This window comes from Phacochoerus africanus, chromosome 9 (assembly GCF_016906955.1).
Source record: "Phacochoerus africanus isolate WHEZ1 chromosome 9, ROS_Pafr_v1, whole genome shotgun sequence".
Lineage (NCBI taxonomy): Eukaryota > Metazoa > Chordata > Mammalia > Artiodactyla > Suidae > Phacochoerus > Phacochoerus africanus.
Genome location: NC_062552.1, coordinates 59,442,057 through 59,462,281, shown reverse-complemented (window position 1 = coordinate 59,462,281; position 20,225 = coordinate 59,442,057). Strand labels below are relative to the sequence as shown.

Below are 20,225 nucleotides of genomic sequence, written 5' to 3'. Positions count from 1 at the left end.
TTCAAACTCTGGTAATCTTGAATAATGACCTTTTAAAATAAGGTACTTTTGTCCTCTGACTTGATCTTTTCCCTTCCTCCATTCAGAACACTAAGCATTTTAATATCCAAAAACCTAGGTGTTCAGGAAGTTTCCATGTGGCACAGTGGGTTAAGGATCCAGTACTGGCCACAGCTATGGTACAGGTTGCAACAGCAGTATGGGTTTGATCCCTAGCCTGAAGACTTCCACACACCAAGTGTGGCAAAAAAAAAAAAAAAGTTCAGTGGCATAGACACAGTAAAACTTGCCTGGCTAGATAAGCAATCTAGAGTTTCAATGTCAAAAGTGTATATCTAGCACTGTGGGGATTGCAGACCCTCACTCACCAAACCCGGTAGTTTATCAAAAAACCCCTTCCCCAGGCTCTCATATACTTTTCATAACTATCAATCGGTAGACACTATATGGAATATGGATTTTCAAGGCAAAAGATGAATATATACCCTTACTTTAATTTGCTAGCTTTTATTACTAATTTTACTTATTTTAATATATATTTTTAAATTTTTTAATTAGCTGTTTTGATTTCTTCCATTTTCAATTTCTGCAAACCAATGTCCAGATAAATCACTGGGAGAAAACATAACGAAATTTATTTTATTTATTTTTTGTCTTTTTAGGGCCGCATCCACGGCATATGGAGGTTCCCAGGCTAGGGGTCAAATGGGAGCTGTAGCTGCTGGCCTACACCACAGCCACAACAACACCAGATCTGAGCCATGTCTGCAACCTACACCATAGCTCAGGGCAACACTGGATCCTTAACCCATCGAGCAAGGCCAGGGATCAAACCTGCGTCCTCATGGATACTAGTCAGATTAGTTTCTGTTGAGCCACGGCGGAAATTCCTGTTAGTTTTTAAACTTATACAAAAGTAGACAGAATAGTCTAATAAACCCTATATACTGAGCCAGCCTCAACAATCAATACACAGTAAATTTTGTTTCATCTATACCCATTTCCCCCACCACTGAATTCTAAAGCAAACTCCAGACTTTTCAGCTATACACACTTCAGTCATCTCTAAGAAACAAGTACTTCAAAAACAGCAATAAAAAATACTACTCTTTAAAAAATTAACTTATTCAGTCCCCCTCTCTCACCCTTTCTTTGCCATTTGTCAGTTGTGACCTGGACTTCACACCTGCCTCAAAAGCCCCAAAGGCCCAGAGAGCCCTCAGAAATGGTTCAGGTCAAAGCTAGAGCCAGGGACTATTTTGCAGCACAGCTCGCATAGGCACAGGAGGGCTAGAGACAAATCGAGAGGCACCAATTCTGGAGATAATCATTTGCCCTTCGGCAAAAACCCAGGGATGCAAGACAGGGTAAGTCACCACCAGATCAATCCAGGCTGGCTCCAGAGAAGTCTGAAGTTTGCTAGCCACTATGACAAAAGTAGCCTGCTAATTAAACTGACTCCAAGGAGGAAGTCAGACTCACACACCACACAACACTGACAACACCAGTAATCGCAACCCTGTCTGCTCATTAGAATCACCTGGGGAGCTTTGAATACAAGGAAATCAGAATTCCCATTAACCCTATATGCCATACCTCGAACAAGTATAACAATTAGAAGGTTACAAGTCATCTTAAGTCCTCAATAATTAGTATAATGACACTCCTCACTATATAGTTCTGGGCATCTACAATGAGGAGCTCCAAACATCTTTTGAGAGCAATATGCCTTTTTTAAAAGCTTTCTTCCATGATGGCAAATGCTGTATTTTGCTTCAAACTACTTCACAAAACCCAAGCAGTCAATGCTACCATTTCTCTAGCTGTGCTAATAGTTCTCATAGACTGAAAGGACCTACAGTTTGGAAACTGTTAAAAAGTAGAAAATCCTTAAAAAAAAAAAAAAAAGTCCTACCTAATTAGCTTGATGTCTCTAAAACAAAATCTTTTGGGGGACGAGGTTATTTTCTTTGGGCATTAAGAGCTGATATTAAATCCAATTCATTCATCACTCACCTTATCAAAAAATAACGATTCTGTTCCTACACCATGCTTGCTGGCATCTGCCATAGAAGAATCCTTGAGACTGAGCAGTTTGGGTTTCTTCTGCAAAAAAAAGGAAGAATACAGGACAGACACATAAGATTCAAAGAAGTTTTCTGAGTTTTGTTTTCATCTCTGTTTGATAGTTCCATCACTAATCCGCCACTGATTAGTAATTTGCAACAAACAAGAGAATCCAAGTCACTAACTTGCCTTACATCCTGAAAGATTTCCACTCTTTTCTATTTCAGATTGCCATCAGTTTTTTCCTAGAGGTTCACAGATCATTCTACTCCCCAAATACTCTCTATAAATGGTCACAGCACTACTATGATGTTAGAATTAATATCCTTACTTTTTCCATAGGCAAAACGTAACTTTATTTAGAACCTAGTGCCAATGCCTTGTCTTCTTAGCTGTGGAGGCAGAAAAGGCTTTAAAAAGAGCTGGAGTACATAGAAATCAATCTTTAACCTTCACCTTTTAATCAGTTTGAAAATTCATGAAAAAAGCAGTATATTTTCCTATTAGAAGGAATAATTACCTTGCTGGCAGAAGCCACTCAAACCAGAGTTAAGACTGCTCTTTCAAATCAAATGAATAGGCCATGATATAACTACCAAGCAAAAAATTTACTTTAAAAAAGCCACCTCTAAACTACATGTCAAGAAATGCACAAACTTTGGGAGAAGCTGCACATTAACCTCCGCCACCTTGGAGAACACTCTCTCGCAGGAGCCACAGCCTCTACTTATATTGCCTAAGGAGAAGGCAGATAGGGAATTCTAACCTCCCAATATAGTGTTTCCACCTGTGGGTCATCAAGTGTGGGAGGAGACCAAGATTGAAGCATGTCTCCTGACCTGCTCTTACTACTCATAAAACACTCCTTACTAAAGTGAGGAAATATAAACTATTGCTATGTTCAACTTGCTTCCAAAAGGAGAAACTATTAAAAACATTGAAAAATAGTTCTTCAAAGTGTCAGCAACCCATAACAGGTCAGTCTTTGCAGTCATTTGCTGGTTTATCAGTCCTTTTTTTTTTTTTGCTTCTTAGGGCCACACCTGAGGTACATGGAAATTCCCAGGCTAGGGGTAGAATCAGAGCTACAGCTGCTGGCTTGCGCCTCAGCAATTCACAATCTGAGCTGCGTCTGTGACCTACACCACAGCTCACAGCAATGTCGGATCCTTAACCCACTGAGCAAGACCAGGGACTGAACCCACATCCTCAATGATACCAGTCAGGTTCATAACCTGCTGAACTGCAGCAAGAACTCCCTCGGTCATTTCTTACTGTAAGAAGTTACACTAGCTTTTATTCTTTAATTAAATTCTGCGGACACAGCTATCTCTTCAATGCTATATGTTAGAATTCAACATTCAATACATACACCTAGTCCGCTCCGTAGCACAGGTGCCCCATATTAAAGAGAAAGGGAGTGGGCTCAGCTTTTTGCAGGCAGACCATCAGTATTGGCTCTAACAAGAAGCATCATGAGATAGGTCACTAAGAGGAGTTTAAGACCACCCTCTGTTACAGCCCAAAGTTCCTCCTTGGAGATTAAGATGATACAGGTAAGATGTGGCAACCCAAAAGAACCTTGAGCAGGATAGGTCTCTAAACCGAAGAAGAGATCCCACAAAGCATATGCACTTTACTCACAAAAGAACCTCAGAGACCACTGACTTATTTTGGGAACAATTATTGAACTTAATAATCTTTCTTAGCACAAGGCAGGCTTAAGGCATCAAATCAAGAAGGGAAAAATTAAGTCTCAGAAACCCTTGGCAGAAACAAACAAAAAATAGATGAGAGTTAACCACAAAGAAGAGAGAAAACATACGGAAAACCATTAAGAACTCAAAAAAGCACAGTAATCTGAACAATTAGCAGTATTCTGGGAGTTCCCATTGTGGTACAATGATATCAAATCTGACTAGTCACCCCATGAGGATGCGGGTTCCATCCTTGGCCTTGCTCAGTGGGATGGGGATCCAGCATTGCCGTGAGCTGTGGTGTACGTGGCAGACTGCAGCTTGGATCCCGCACTGCTAGTGTAGGCCAGCAGCTGTAACTCTGATTCTCGACCCCTAGCCTGGGAACTGGGAACTTTCATATGCCGTGGGTATGGACCTAAAAAAAACAAAACAAAAGCAAAGCGGTATTCTAACATTCTTTCGCAAGGCCAAGTAAAAAGTTTTGCATTGAGTTCTGAGACATAAACCAACTCTGAATATCAGGATCTAACTGTCAAACCTTGAGCACGTGCCCACTAGAATCGTTCCAGGAAGTTGAAATAAGCAGCTGCACCCACTCTCACCTTCACTGGAGGGGTGGCTCCTGTTCCAGAGTGTCTGCGGATCTGGCAGCCATTCTGGCTGGGCCTCTGTGGCTTGTTGTTTAGTTGAGGCTTCTTTACAGTGCCTCCATGGTCATTTCTCACGGAATCCACCTTCTCAGCAGTTGTTTTGCTTAAAAGCTAATTAAGACACATGAAAAAGATTAATGTTTTTATCAAAGCAAAAAAGTACCTTTCAGAAAAAGTCAGTCTCCTTCTGATTCCAGCTCCCTAACTTATCTGAGCTAACCATTCTCAATAGCGCAGTTCTAAATAAAACTTACCACGGAGCTGTTGGCATCTGGTAGGAACTGTCCAAACTCTGACAACAGATCTTCCTGATTTTTAAAAAGACGAGCCACCTGGGCATACACCTCCTGCTCAGTCAATGCTGGAGTGTAGTTTCCTCCAGCTTCCTTGGCATTTCGCTGCTCTTTCTAATAGGAAATTGTAAATGGGAACAGATCAAATTAGAGAGCCACTGTTTCTTTGTTTTTTGTTTTTGTTTTGTTTTTTTGTTTTTTTTTTTTGTCTTTCTAGGGCTGCACCCAAGGGATATGGAAGTTCCCAGGCTAGGGACTGAATTAGAGCTACAGCTGCTGGCCTACACCACAGCCACAGCAATGCCAGATCAGAGCTTCGTCTGCGACCTATACCACAACTCACGGTAATGCCGGATCCTTAACCCAGGGATCGAACCCTCATCCTCATGGATACTAGTCAGGTTTGTTAATGGCTGAGCCATGACGGGAACCCCAAGGGCCACTGTTTTGAATGACTCACTTTTGCACACTTTCTGAGATGTCTGACAGGAGTTCTGTATTTTACCGACTTTTGGGCTGTACTTAAGAGGAAAGAAAGACTATGTTTTAGCACCTGTTCTAGCCTCTAGTTTTTAAGTTGAGAAATAAGTGGAAGATGGCGGCTGAGAATTAATTCCTTTTAAAACTAGGGCAGTGGGGGTTCCTGTTGTGGCTCAGAAGGTTGCAAACCCAACTAGTATCCATGAGGATGAAGCTTTGATACCTGGTCTCATTCAGTGGGTTAAGGATCCCGCACTGGTTGCTGTGAGCTATGGTGCAGGTTGAAGATACAGCTTGGATCCTACATTGCTATGGCTGTGGCTGGCAGCTGCAGCTCCGATTCGACCCCTAGCTTGGAAACTTCCATATGCTGTGGGTACAGCCATAAAAAGCAATAAATAAATAAATAAAACCAGAGCAGTATATGTGAATGTTCAAGACAGACCACTCCCGAATGATAAAACACAAAATACTAGAGAAATTTCTTTTTATTCTACTGTAGATTAACTATACTACCCAAATCATCACTTAAACTTTCCAGATAAATAAGCATCCACCTCACAGAGCAGTGACTTTGGAAACTGTGACTGGCTGCTAAAATTCAATTAAAATTGAAGTCAGGCAAATCAAACTAGCTTTATGAATGCAATTTCTAACAGGTTAATTTCCAGTAAGAATTCGTGGCCACAATAACGGTTATTCACATTCTTCTCTGAATAGATGTCCACAGAGGGCAACCTGGTTAAGACAGGGTGAAAAGGCAACAGTCTTACCTGATATGTGTGCAAAATCTCCAGGAACGCTTTGTAGATGTCTGGTTGGCCCTGGAACCTGTTCTTGATCTTATTGACATAGTTGATGGCATGGTTAAACTCCACAGGCTGATTGTTCTGCAAGGGCGGGGCTGTTCCCAACGAGATTGTCACTGGTGTATGAGGCTGGACAGGTGGAGAACGTGGGGATGCGTATGGTGGGAGAGGGGGAGTCTGCTGACTGGCTGGAGTATGTGCTTGTAGTTGGGAAGGCTAAAAAGAAAAAAGTCTTTATTCTCCTCAGGAACACGGATGGTTTACCACAGGAAAGAAAGTTCAAACTAAAGAGAAATAAGGTGTCTGATCGACTTACATACTTTATTCACTCTGGTCAGGCCATTTTAGCCCAATTCAAATCACAAAGGGCAAGGTTGGAAGTGTAGAGGATTCATACATTCTAATACAAAAATTCAGTCTCAAATGTTCTAAATACAACCTTAAAAGTAGGCTATATCTCCAATTATAGGGAAGAATTTTTCATACGCAATTTTTAGCTCACTTGCTCAATAGGTACACATAGAATAGGGAAAGAAGCCTCATTCTACATAGATCTTTAATGTCAAGAAGACAATTCAACTATTGCAATAAATTCATATTTTAAAAAAAAGTCTTCTCAACCAGCTCTGCCCAACAGAGTTCTCTATATTGCATGACAGCCAAATGAGGCTACTGAGCACTTTAAATTTAGCTAGTGAAATTGAAAAGCTGCATTTCTTTTCAGTAAAACACTCCATCATCACCATCACCACCACTATTATCAAGATCTTCCGTTTAGCTTGATATAACCTAACCTGGTAAATGACGTAAATCTTGTAAAATCATGACCACAGAGACAACTGATCATAAGATGACCGTTTCTGCCTGTGCAAATACTACCACACAAAGTTGCCATCTGTTGGCATGCTCATGGATTCAAAAAGCCGAAGTTGGGGGCAAAAAGAGTCCTTGCAGGTTGTTGAGGTGTTGATTTAAACAGATATATAAATAATTATGTGTTATGTGAACATGTGCCACATTATAGGGATGTGACTACCGCATCTTCACCGATAAAATTTTAACTTGAATATCTAAGTCTTATACAAGTGGAAAATGCCAAAGGAGGGTGCTTTCTAGGGATGTATGTTACATGGTGCAAAGTTTTCCAAGTGCTCACCTTGCTGACTTTGGCAGGTGGGGGCTGAGGAGCTGGCTGGGCAGGAGCTGGAGCAGACTGGGCTGAAGGCTGGGAAGGATGCTGGGGTGGTGGTTGAGGCTGGGGCTGGATGCCATGGGTGGGGATCTGATGAACCTGGCCAGGAGTTGTCACATTCACCATGTCATTGGTTTGCACCTCAATCTTGTAGCCAGGGGGCAAGAAGGTATTGAAGCCCATGATCAGGTCAGGGTGGCCTTTGAACAGCTGGGACACACGACTAATCACTCCTGGAGTGTCAATGCTGATTAAAAAAAGAAAACATATATATAAATATAAATATATATATATGTGTGTGTGTATATATATATATATATATATATATATATATATAAACACACACACACATTAAAGTGGCAAGCTTGACAAACACTCTACCAAGAAAAAAATTCACATTCCACTAGGTTCTCTACCATGCAGGAAAATAAAAAATCAACATGAATATTACAAAATTAATGACACACAAAAACTCTGAAATTCCAAAGTCATTTAGCTTCATATTCAAAGAGGCTTGGTCACGATTCTAAACAGAATATACATTCACGCATGGTAACAGTCCTATCAAGCAGATACTCAGAAAATAAATCTAAAACTGTAACCCCCACACACCAGAATAAATCATGTATCCACACTGTTCAGATGAATTACTCTTTTATAACAGTGAACCATGCCAGACTATTAGTTTAAGTTAAATCAGTCCAAAAAGCAAGTAGCCAAGTCATTACTAGTTTACTTCCCTGAGATGAAGTACTAGGAAAAATTTTATGCAGAAAACAAAGGTTCAGAGTATACAATTTTCATAAATAAAGCAATACACAAAATAAAAGCATGACCCTGGAAATGAAGCCCCCCGCAAAACAGCATCCTTTATCTTTCAGCAGATGAGAATAAGCTATATCCTCCTTCCAAAATTAGCATAACAAACACAAAGCTTGAGTACAACCATATATCCATCTTTTTACCTCTGAGATTTAAATTCCTTCATGATGTCAAGGAAATCATTGTAGACCTGAGGCTGACTACCAAACTGTAGCTTCACTTGGTCAAGATAGGACAGTGCATCCTCCACCTGAGGCAGGGATAAATCTCAAGGTTATAAAAAGAAAGCCAGCCAGGAATTAGTTTCTAAAAAATGATTTATGCCTAAAAAAAGTAGCATAGTAAGTAAAATTGAAATATAGAGTAAATACACATAACAAAATTTAGAGGGACTTTAAAAAATTATTTACAAAAAAAGAAAAAGAAGTTCATTTAGTTATTTTAATGTTTCCTATTGAAGTTTAACATGCATATAAGAAAGTAAACACATCGTTAGTGTACAACCCCATGAATTTTCACAAAGTAAACATACTCATGAAACCAGAACCCAGATCATAAAATGGAACATCCTAGAAGGCACTGTGGCACCCTTTCCCAGTTGCTGCCTCGCCCACAAGGATAATTTTACTGATTTCTAAAACCATAGATTAATTAGTTCTTCCTATTTTGCAAATTTAAATATTGAAAAGTAATATGATTGCCAGTAATAAAACTCACGCTTAAAATAATCAACTTGTAAAAATCTATAGCCTTGCTTTGGAGATTTTTGCACAGATTAGTGAATAATCACATTAATACATCATTCACTTATTTGTTCATTTATTCATTTCAGAAATACCTACTAAGCTACAATATGCCACGGCAGGCCGGACCTAATGTGAGATGCTTAGGAGTCAATCACAAATAAGCCACAGTCCCACAGAAGTTCATTCACATCTAGCTGGTAATCATCACACGGTGGGGCAAGTGGGCAATCACCAAATGCCCAGGGAGCAAATAGGAGGGCACCTCCCCCCACACACACATTAAACAAACAAACAAACAAACAAACAAAAAAAACCCTGGGGAAGGCTTCCCACCCAAGTGGTGTCTAAACCGAGTCCTCAGGACGAGTACAAAAAGTTAGCAAAAGTGAAGATCCCTAAAGAAGTCAGAGGCGGCAGCACGGACAAAATTCAATCCCATCTGGTACATTTGGAAAACGGAAAACATTTTAGTTTAGCTTGAGGATTTGTGGTGAAAAGGAAGACTGGTGGTAGGAAGAGTGACAAGATATAATACAGGAGAAGATACAGGACCTAGATGCTAAAAGGCCTGTAAATCTTGTTAAAAAAGCAATTTAGATTTTTGTTATTTAGGAGTTCCAGTCGTGGCTCAGCAGTAATGAATCTGACTAGCATCCATGAGGATGTGGGTTTGATCCCTGACTTCACTCAGTGGGTTAAGGAACTGCTGTTGCTGCGGCTGCTGTGGTGTAGCTGGCAGCTACAGCTCCAATTTGACCCCTAGCTAGGAACTTCCACATGCCGCAAGTGTGTCCCTAAAAAAAGCAAAAAAAAAAAAAAGATTTTTCTCATCTGCACTTTAGTGTACTCTACTTAGCTACAGTGTTGAGAACAAGTTACTACAAGGCAGAACAGATTAAAAGGAGGCAGGAAAACTATTCATCCTTTAAGGCTAACTCATGCGTGAACAACAGAGGCTTGAATTATAGTACTGACCAAAGGAAAAGGGAGAAGTGGATAGATTCAAAAGCTTTTTAACAGATAGAAGTGACAGGTTTGGAGACTGACTAGACCTGGGAGATAAGGGAGCAGGAGCCTTCACTAAATTATTATTTGGGCAGTCACAAAGAGAAACAAGTTAGAAAGGCTACAAAGTTTAAAGTCTGATTTAGAACAACTTATTTTTAAGTTATTCAGGAGAACATCCAAGGGAATCCTTACTAGGTGTTTCTTACATTAATTAATTAACAAAATTAATTTTATTAATTTTTGGGACTATACCCACAGAATATAGAAGTTCCCAGACCAAGTACTGAATCTAAGCTGCAGCTGCAATCTACGCCACAGCTGTGGCAATACTGGATCCACTGTGCCAGCTGGCAATCAAACCTGTTCACCATAGACAACACGGGATCCTTAACCCACTGTGCCACAGTGGGAACTCCATGGGATCATATTTATTTATTTATTTATTTATTTATTTACTTATTTATTGCCTTTTTAGGGCCCCACCTGTGGCACATGGAGGTTCCCAGGCTAGGGATCAAATGAGAGCTATAGCTACCACCATATGCCACAGCCATCACAACACCAGATCCAAGCCTTGTCTGCAACCTATACCACAGCTCACAGCAATGTCAGATCTTTAACCCACTAAGCGAGGTAGGGATCGAACCTGTGTCCTCATGGATACTAGTCAGATTCATTTCCGCTGAGCCATGACGGGAACTCTGGGATCATTTTAAATTATACAAAATATCAAGTTTAGAAAAGTTTTATAAATAAACATTTGGTTTGATAAGCCCTACTTGTGGTCATTCAGGTGTTTTCCTATGGCACAGCGAGTTAAGGATTCAGTATTGTCACTGCAGTGGCTCAGGTCCCTGCTGTGACACCGGTTATACCCCTGGCCTGGGAGCTTCCACATGCCGTGGGCATGGCCAAAAAACTCAAAAGACGAAAACCCCAATCATTTGATGGTTGTTCTTTTGGTACTTTATAAATAACATGACAATTTTGTTCAAGTTCAATGAACTACTTAATTCATATTCCAAATTTTCCACACTGAAATGTTTCAATAATGACCAAGCTAAAGGAACAAAGACTTCAGAAGGTATTTAAGGATAGCACTCAAAATCACATTAACAGAGGAGTTATCGAAAATAAATAAACACACCAAAAAATTAAAAACAAGCACTCCTTGGTATTATAGTAAGTACACACACAGAGAAAAGGAGAAATGTGAAGGAAATTAAATATGATATGTGTGTGTGTGCATGAAAAGTGCAAGTCATAAAGAACTACTATTTAAAAATTAGTTATAAGGGGTTCCCACTCTGGTGCAGTGGGTTAAGAATCGACTGTAGCAACTCTGGTCACTGCAGTGGTTCAGGTTTGATCTCCAGCCCACATTGCAGGTTAAAGGATCTAGCATTGCTGGGCTGTGATACAGGTCACAGCTGTGGCTTGGATTCAATCCCTGGCCAGAGAACTTCCATGTACTGTGGTGCAGCCATAAAAAAAAAAATTTCAATTTAAAATTTTTTAAAAAATGGAGTTCCCGTCATGGCTCAGCAGTTAACAAACCCAACTAGTATCCATGAAGATGTGAGTTCGATCCCTGGCCTCTCTCAGTGAATTAAGGATCCAGAGTTACTGTGAGTTGTAGTGTAGGTCGAAGATGAGGCTCACATCTTGTGTGGCTGTGGTATAGGCCAGCAGCTACAGCTCCAATTCAACCCCTAGCCTGTGACCCTCCATATGCCACTGGTGCAGCCCTAAAAAGACACAAATTTTTAAAAATAAAAATAAGTTATGGAGTTCCCATATCATGGAGCAGTGGAAACGAATCCGACTAGTATCCATGAGGTTGTGGGGTATGATCCTTGGCCTTGTTCAGTGGGTTAAGGATCCGGCATTGCCATGACCTGTGCTGTAGGTCACAGACACGGCTTGGATCTGGCATTGCTGTGGCTCTGGCGTAGGCTGGCAGCTGTAGCTCTGATTCGACCCCTAGCCTGGGAATTTCCATATACCATAGGAGCGGCCCTAAAAAGACAAAAGACAAAAAAAAATTAATAATAAAAATAAGCTATAAAATAACACTATGCTTAAAAAATCCAGCATGACACCTATATTATAAATGAAATCCTTGTATGTAAGAATAATGAGGACATTTCTCTTGTTACCTAAAGTATAGTACAAATCTTTATAAAGGCACATACACAGTTCTAGGAATCACAACTTAGAAGAAAACAACAACTAAAAACCAGTCATTGAAAAGCTATAGGTTTAAGGAAGCATTTGGGGAGACCCTTAGGCTTTGCTGATGCGTCTTCCTGGCTCACCTCAACAGGCATTTATTATTAAGATCCCCAACCTCTCAAAGCTCATAATCTTGTTGGGGAGACAAACACAAACAACTGTAAAGAGAACTTGCTAAATATGTGCCAAATATCTATGCTGCCGGCATTTAGCAAATAACTAAATCACACCAAACATGCCTCAAATTATTCAAATCTTCCTTGTCATCAATCTGCCAAAGACAAAAAGAAAGTATAGACAATGCCAATGACTGGAATAACCTAGTGTTCTTTCACTGAACACTTTCTTAGTATAGAATATAAATGATTTATTGAAGTTGATTCAAACATGTGAAAAGCATTTTAAAACTGATCCCAAAGTGGCAAGCAATGTGGGAATACTGAATGAAATTACATGGAGACACAAGAAAACATTTCACCCCCTCCTCATTAGAAAGGAAATTCAGCAAGTTATTATGTCCAGGAATCACAGCTTGTAACTAAAATCAGAGCTTGTAACTAAAAGAACAAAGCAAGAAGTCCTAACTCTACCTGTGACTCACTCTATAACCCCAACTTCAAAGCCCTTTCTCGCTTCCTTGACAGCTTCTGCAAAACATACAAAGCACAAATCTATACACTTATACTCAAGTGAGGAAGGAGAATAAAATAGGTGCTATGCTTTGATAGGGCTGGCTGGAAAAGGGATGTAGAAATAAATTTACTTTTGTTAATTTAATAGCAAATGTATTAGCTCTTTTGCAGCATTAAGGTATTAACTGCAGAATATAATATTAATGCGGAATTGTTGCACCAAACCAACCTAAAAAAATATTTTCAGAACTTTGTGAAGTGTTAAGTCCGTAGCAACAATACATTTTGGTACCGAGCCATCACTCTACAAGCAGAGAGTAAAAATGTTTTGAGGAAAACATCACTATAACTTACAAATATTTTCCCAAAGATAGAACCTAGAGTAGTTTTAGGCGCAAATAATCTGTATTCCCTTTAAAGACTATGCTTATGGAGTTCTCTTGTGGGACAGTGGGTTAAGGATCTGGCACTGTCACTGCTGTAGCAAGGGTTCAATCCCTAGCCTGGGAGCTTCCACATGCCGCAGGCATGGCAAAAGAAAAAAAAAAAAAAGACTATGCATATGTATAGTCAACTCTTAATTATTTAAGCTAATACAGACAGTAAATTTTACAAAAACCCTCCATATAGGTTTGCTTTGGTGTACTTTTTATTTACGTAATATTTAATTTCCTTAGTCCAATATTAAAGTTCCTGAGAACCAAAACTAATGAAGGCAGGACTCAAGGAGAACTAGGTTAAGTATCAAGAAAAATAGAGGGCCAAAATATTTGCTACACATGGATATGTCATTCATTCCTACTTGTAAGCTACTTGATACAATTAGGCTGGTATGATCAAATAAAGATCCAATGTCTTACCTCTTTATAGTCTTTAATTCTGAATTTCTTACATTTAATTTTATATTTTATATAAATGTAAAACTAGAAAAAGTGAAACCTAGAACGTTTGCTACCATAATCATACATTGTGAAAAGTAACACTCAAAAAAGAGAGGTTAGCTGGAAATATACACTTCACTTCTCCACAGATGCCTCATGAATTTCAAAGCACTGAAAAGCTACAGTATATATTCAACAAGATCAGATGAAAACACTGACACTTCATTCACAATTATAGCCTTCCCCAAACTTCATAAAGGTTCATCCAAAGGAGTATGTGTTTTAATAAGGATAGACTTGATGATGCCAGCCAGTTCAGCTATTCATAAACAGGAATAAAAAAGATTAAACCTTAAGATAATACTAGGTCCATTTACTGTACAGGACTGTAGCCAACCATGTGTATACTAATAAAACCTCATTCCTGCTAAGAACTAGGAGTTCAAACGGAGGCTTCTAAAAAAATGGACTTTTTTTCTTGTGAAAATAGCTTCTCCACCCTGGAATGTTTGAATACCATGCATTCATACATTTTGAATGTGTTATCTGAATAAAGCACTGGTGCTAAGACAGGAAATCTAAGTAGGTTTCAAAACAAAAACAAAGTTAAAACTTGTTGGGATTCAACTCCTCCTAGTCTTGTTAAAAGCTGTAACACCACCAATAGGCTGAAGCCAATGCTGCCTGCTAAGGGAGAAATGCAAGAAAAGGAACTGAATACCACCTTGAGCCTCTGAAACTGCTGCTGTCCCTGCACTGGTGCAACTGGTGGAGCTGGGTGAGCATGACTCTGGACCACCTGGCCTCCATGGGGCTGCACAGCTGTTGGGTGATGATGGCTGCTATGAACCGCTGCTATGGTGGGCCCATGACTGCCAGAGCTCTGTGGCACAGCTGAAACCTGGAGCGGATAACATACAGACAAGAAGCTTTAAGGCTTCTGCATTCCTCCTCAAATGCATCTAAAGAACATACACCCATATCTTTGCATACACAAAGATACTTAATTATAAACAAAAATTTCCCACGGAAAGGAATTAGTGAAATAAATTATAGCCCACCCATATTACAATCCTCTGCAGCTATTAAAAATTACATAGCTCAGTACTTCTCAAACTATGTGTAGTGAAGAACCAGTTTTTCTTTTTTCTTGAATTCCAATCCATCATGGGCCACAAGTTTATAAAATACAATAAAAATAAATTAATAGAAAAGTGAGATTAAAAAATACATAAGCTCATAATTTTCATTACTTATTTTACACATATAAAATTACAATGTCCAATTGCTATAAAAGTTTCTAAACACTCTATTTCCGTACTTATCTCATTATAGACTAGTAAAAAAGTACTCACATCAGCCATCTGTGGACCAGTTTGAATAGCACTGATATAGATGCATATATTTTATGTTAAAAAATGTTCGCAATCCGTAAGTTGAATGTGTTCATGTGTTGCATATGGATTTAAATTTTTTAATTTCTTTAAAAAGCAAATTACAAAGCAGTATACATAATACAATAAGATTTTATATCCTAAACAAAATACATAGTAAAATGTTAGCTCTAGTTATATAGCTAACTATATACAGCTATAGTTATACAACTATAATACGGTTAAAATATATAGTAAAATCTTATCCTGTGGTGGTGGGAGTAGACAAGATCTTTATTTTATTTTGCTTAGTCTTATTTGTTACTTCTAAAATAAAGAAAAAATTGTTCCAAATTATTGGTGGTTTCACCTCAAACATATTTCTTTTCTATTCTCTCTCATATTCTTATAAGTTTAGGAGAAAAATAAAAGCCCAAGCCCGTTCCCTTCTATTTCTATTACAAGAAATGCTATATAAAATTTCCAAAGCTTTTAAAAATGTCCTATTTTGGAACTGTTAATCACTGTAGAATTACTGTAGAAGACAGCTAAGGACAACCTGGTTTGACACATCTCCAAAATAAAGAGACCAAATGGCATGAAATTTTAAAACAATATAAACTGTGTACTACAATTTAAAAGACAATATTTTTTCCCCCCAGTCCCCACAAATTTACAAAGATTACCCTGGGCAGAGCAGAGGATGGAAAACAAAGCAACTATTTACAAATTCACAGAAACAATAAACATTAGGAGTAAAAAGAAACTAGATAATTCTAAAAGCACTAAAATATCTCTTACAAAAGTTATTAGTCTGAACTTCTATATTCTAACATGAATGTGCTGAAGTTTTTTACAAAATTTAACTGGAGTTTATATAAATATTTGAGATGGTTGGTTTTATAAGAGCACATTATAGTTTCTAGTATAGGAATAAATGAAACTATCCCAAGTGTAGGAAAGCATGGTGAACCAGTTCAAATAATAATAATAAAAAGTAATCTTTCTTTTCTACAAATCCTAGCCTAATAATTTGATCTGTAGCAGTTCTGACTGTAGCATCCAGCCCCACATGAAAGCACTATACTGAAGTTCCCATTGTGGCTCACTGGTAACAAACCCAACTAGTATCCATGAAGATGTGGGTTCGATCTCTGGCCTCGCTCAGTGGGTTAAGGACCCAATGTTGTCGTGAACTGTGGTGTAGGTCACAGACATGGCTTGAATCCCATGTTGCTGAGACTGTGGCATAGGCCGGCAGCTGCAGCTCCAACGCAGCCCCTAGTCTGGGAACGTCCATATGTCGAGGTGTGGCCCTAAAAAAAAAGAAAGAAAGAAAAGCACTACACTGTTTCAAGAGGGACTCCAGGAGAGGACTGATACCTAAGGAATTACCATTTCCTACTTCGCCTGGGTTTCCCTCTTCCTTGACTATTTTCTTATAATAAATTCCCAGAAATAGAAATGCCAGGTAAAAAAAATAACTAAAGAATCTAACACAAATTGTCAAACTGCTCTCAAGGAAGATTATACCAATTTATGTTCCCAGTACCAGCCACATCTTTTAAAAAGTCACTGATAAGTTAGGTAGAAGGCCTCTCCAGACCAGTGAAATAAATTATGTTCACACTGACCTGGAAGAGAATACTACCCATGCAATGACTTTTTTTTTTAATTACTTGGATTTATACATATATATTCAAGTGGAAAGTTGTCCACTACATAAAGTGAAAACAACAAAAGACAGAATATATAATACATGGTCCAAATGTATAAAGAGAGAAGTGTATCTAGATAACTAAGCAGGTAAATACACTTGCGTAAGCATGTAAATTTTTGGATAACCACGAAATGCACCAGGGGGATAAAGTCTGAGGGGTCAGAGGAAGAAGTCATCTTCTATGATTTCTTTTCAAATGATAACATTTACTTTCATAATTGAAAAGGACAAAAAACAAATCTCTTCTATTTTTACAAAACAGAGTGAATAGACAAGAGATGAATGATCGGTAATTACCAGGATGTGCAATGATAGGAATATACAGTATCAGTGTAAATATACATAAATTGGTATAGCTCTGAAAAACTGCTTGCCATTACCGGCTAAGAGTGAAGATATGCATACCCTATGACCCAGCAATCCCTCTCCTAGACACTCAAGAAACTTCCTACTGTGCCCTCAGACCTACTGAATGGTCTGCAAAAATAAGAAGCTCACACCAGGATATAAACTACTTCACTAATAGACGCATTGTTTAATTCTGCTGCCTTTTCCCCTCCATAGCAAAAAAAAGGTTATGTGTTGACTAGCATTCTGGTGCAAGCTTAGCTAGTCATGGATGGCCAATGTGAGTACCACTGCACTGGTAGAACCTGAGCACGTTCACCATGATTCCTCTCTAACAGCGAAAGTCTGGAAACAGCCTGATAGCCCAGCGACAGAAGAATGGATAAACTGGATATATTTCATAATTCATATGGTGAAAATGATTCAATTTGTCACACACAAAAATATGGATAACTCTTGGGGCAGAAATTGGCACAACACTGTAAATGAACTAACCCCTAATAAAAATTTTTTTAAAAATTGAGTCTTGGGTGTTCCCGTCGTGGTGCAGTGGTTAACGAATCCAACTGGGAACCATGAGGTTGCGGGTTCGATCCCTGCCCTTGCTCAGTGGGTTAACGATCCGGCGTTGCCATGAGCTGTGGTGTGGGTGACAGACGCTGCTCGGATCTCGCATTGCTGTGGCTCTGGCGTAGGCTGGCAGCTACAGCTCCGATTAGACCCCTAGCCTGGGAACCTCCATATGCTGCAGGAGCGGCCCAAGAAATGGCCAAAAAAAAAAAAAAAAATTGAGTCTTGGAAATACTGAAAAAAAAAGTCAAAGATGAAAATATACAAGTTTTCAGTTATATAAAAGTTCAAAAATATCCAACTACACAACTTTATTGCCAAGAGGCATAAACAAAATTATTTTTAAAAACTAAAGAAATCAGGAGTTCCCGTCGTGGCACAGGGGAAACGAATCCGACTAGGAACCATGAGGTTGTGGGTTCGATCCCTGGCCTCAATTACGGGTTGAGGATCCAGCATTGCTGTGAGCTGTGGTGTAGTTCACAGACGCAACTCGGATCTAGCATTGACATGGCTGTGGTGTAGGCCGGTGGCTACAGCTCCGATTCGACCCCTAGCCTGGGAACCTCCATATGCCATGGGTGTTGCTCTAAAAGGACAAAAAGACAAAAACAAACAAAAAAACTAAAGAAATCAAAGAATGATTATGTTCAGATTAGTGGCTACCTCTGAAAGGAGTGAAAGGAAAGGGGTTCAGGGAGAGATACAGTTAACTTTAAAGGTCACAACAACATCTTTTATAAAAAGCGTGTGGTGAATATACAAGTGTACACCGTTTACATTATTTTTTTATGCCATATGTATATCCCATGGTTTCTTATATCAGAATGTTTAATACAATTTTTAATTAGGTTAAATCATCAATGTTCCTCCCTCACCCTCTAGTCCCTTGGGTGGGCTCCAGTTTACCTGATAACTGGGTGTCACAGAGTACTGAATTCCTGTGGCTGACTGCATGGTCTCAGACACCGCTTCATACACGGGAGGGGCAGGGGCAAGCACCCGGTGCTGATGAGGAAAAGCCTCTGTGCTACCAGGGATCCGACGCTGCTGGGCCGCATACACCGGTGACTCCTGGTCATCCAAACGTCGCTTCATTCTGCGTTCATGCTCAGGGATGCACTACAAAACCTGCAGAAACCACAAAGCAATGACATGAAAACCAAACAGCATTCTCAACATGATGTGTACAACCAGTCACCCAAACTTAGTATAAGCTCAACTCCCCAAATTCATGATTATCTACTTTATCCTAGAGATGATCAATGTGTAGTCTGAGTACATGCTGGCACAGACACCCTCAACAGTGGACAGATTATCAAAACTAAAAGACAAAAATTTAAAAACAACATAGCTTGTATTACTTTGGTCCTACAGAATTGAAAAATAACCTCTAATTTAAAAACACACAAATACACCTTTTTTAATTCTTTAGTTTTCTCAAATGCCATTATTCCTAATAGTCATTACATTATTTACATGTTATAAAAACATTCAAGGAGTTTCCTGGTGCCCTAGAGGTTAAGGATCTAACATTTGTCACTGCTGTGGCTCAGGCTTGATTCCTGGCTAGGAATTTCCACATGTCGCAGGTGCAGCCAAAAATAAATAAATAAATAAGATTCAAGTGTTTCTTCCTAATGCCTCTCAAAAGCTAGTACTTTAACTGTGGTCTAAAAATAGGAGTGAATGGAGTTTCCTTCATGGCACAGCGGAAATGAATCCGACTAGAATCCATGAGGATGCAGGTTCAATCCCTGGCCTCGCTCAGCATGTCAGGGATCTAGCATTGCTGTGATCTGTGGCTTAGGTCACAGACATGCCTCAGATCCTGTGTTGCTGCAGGTGTGGTGTAGGCCGGCAGCTGCAGCTGCAATTTGACCACTAGCCTGGGAACTTCCATATGCTGCGGGTTCAGCCCTAAAAAAAATAAAAATAGCAGTGAATGAACTGCTTCAACAATTAAATGGTATCACAGAAAGAACTCTAGGCCAGTAGTAAGAGGAGAATGATTCTAGACTTGCCAATTTAAGAAGCCATGTACACATCAACAAGTTCCTCCTGTGTGTTTCTCCAAATACAAAAGAAGAAGGTTAAAACAGACCACTTCTAAGGTTACTCCGGACTTTAACATTCTTTTTTTTCCTTTTCTTTTTTTCTTTTCAGGGCTGCACCCACAGCATATGGAGGTTCCCAGGCTAGGGGTCTAATCGGAGCTGTAGCCACCTGCCTATACCACAGCCACAGCAACACGAGATTTGAGCCGTGTCTGAGACCTACACCACAGGGTGTAGCAACGCCAGATCCTTAACCCACTGAGCAAGGCCAGGGATTGAACCCGCAACCTCATGGTGCCTAGTTGGATTTGTTCCCTCTGTGCCACGAGGGAAACTCCCCTAACATTCTTTAGTCCTAAAGATATTCCAGAATCCTTTAGTTTAATAATCCCCCTATAGGGGAACATTTCCTTTCCTGTAGGACACAAAAAGTCTAATAACACTCTGGCCAGGAATCCGGATGAGTCTTTTCAGAGCTTTTTCAAAATCAGTATCATTAACACAGCATGTCAATGAAAAAGAATGTTCTAGTCATCCAAAGACAAAAATTGAGCTAAACCCTACTACTTTTTTGGTCACAAAAAATATCTTTAGGAGTTCCCATTGTGGCACAGTGGTTAACAAATTTGACTAAGAGCCATG

General features: G+C 39.3%; 1 protein-coding gene across 3 annotated transcripts in view; it reads right to left on the bottom strand.

Moving 5' to 3' along the window:
- Positions 1-20,225, bottom strand: part of SIN3A (SIN3 transcription regulator family member A) — a 73,023-nt gene that overhangs the window by 30,648 nt on the left and 22,150 nt on the right. For all 3 annotated transcript variants that reach the window (XM_047794509.1, XM_047794507.1, XM_047794508.1), the window contains 8 exons: positions 18,436-18,657; positions 14,240-14,416; positions 8,157-8,263; positions 7,156-7,438; positions 5,964-6,215; positions 4,672-4,824; positions 4,370-4,528; positions 2,017-2,106 (listed from right to left, as the gene is read on the bottom strand). In XM_047794509.1, the coding sequence (XP_047650465.1) occupies positions 2,017-2,106; positions 4,370-4,528; positions 4,672-4,824; positions 5,964-6,215; positions 7,156-7,438; positions 8,157-8,263; positions 14,240-14,416; positions 18,436-18,624 (1,410 nt within the window). In that variant the 5' untranslated portion in view covers positions 18,625-18,657. The remainder of the gene's footprint in view (positions 1-2,016; positions 2,107-4,369; positions 4,529-4,671; positions 4,825-5,963; positions 6,216-7,155; positions 7,439-8,156; positions 8,264-14,239; positions 14,417-18,435; positions 18,658-20,225) is intronic.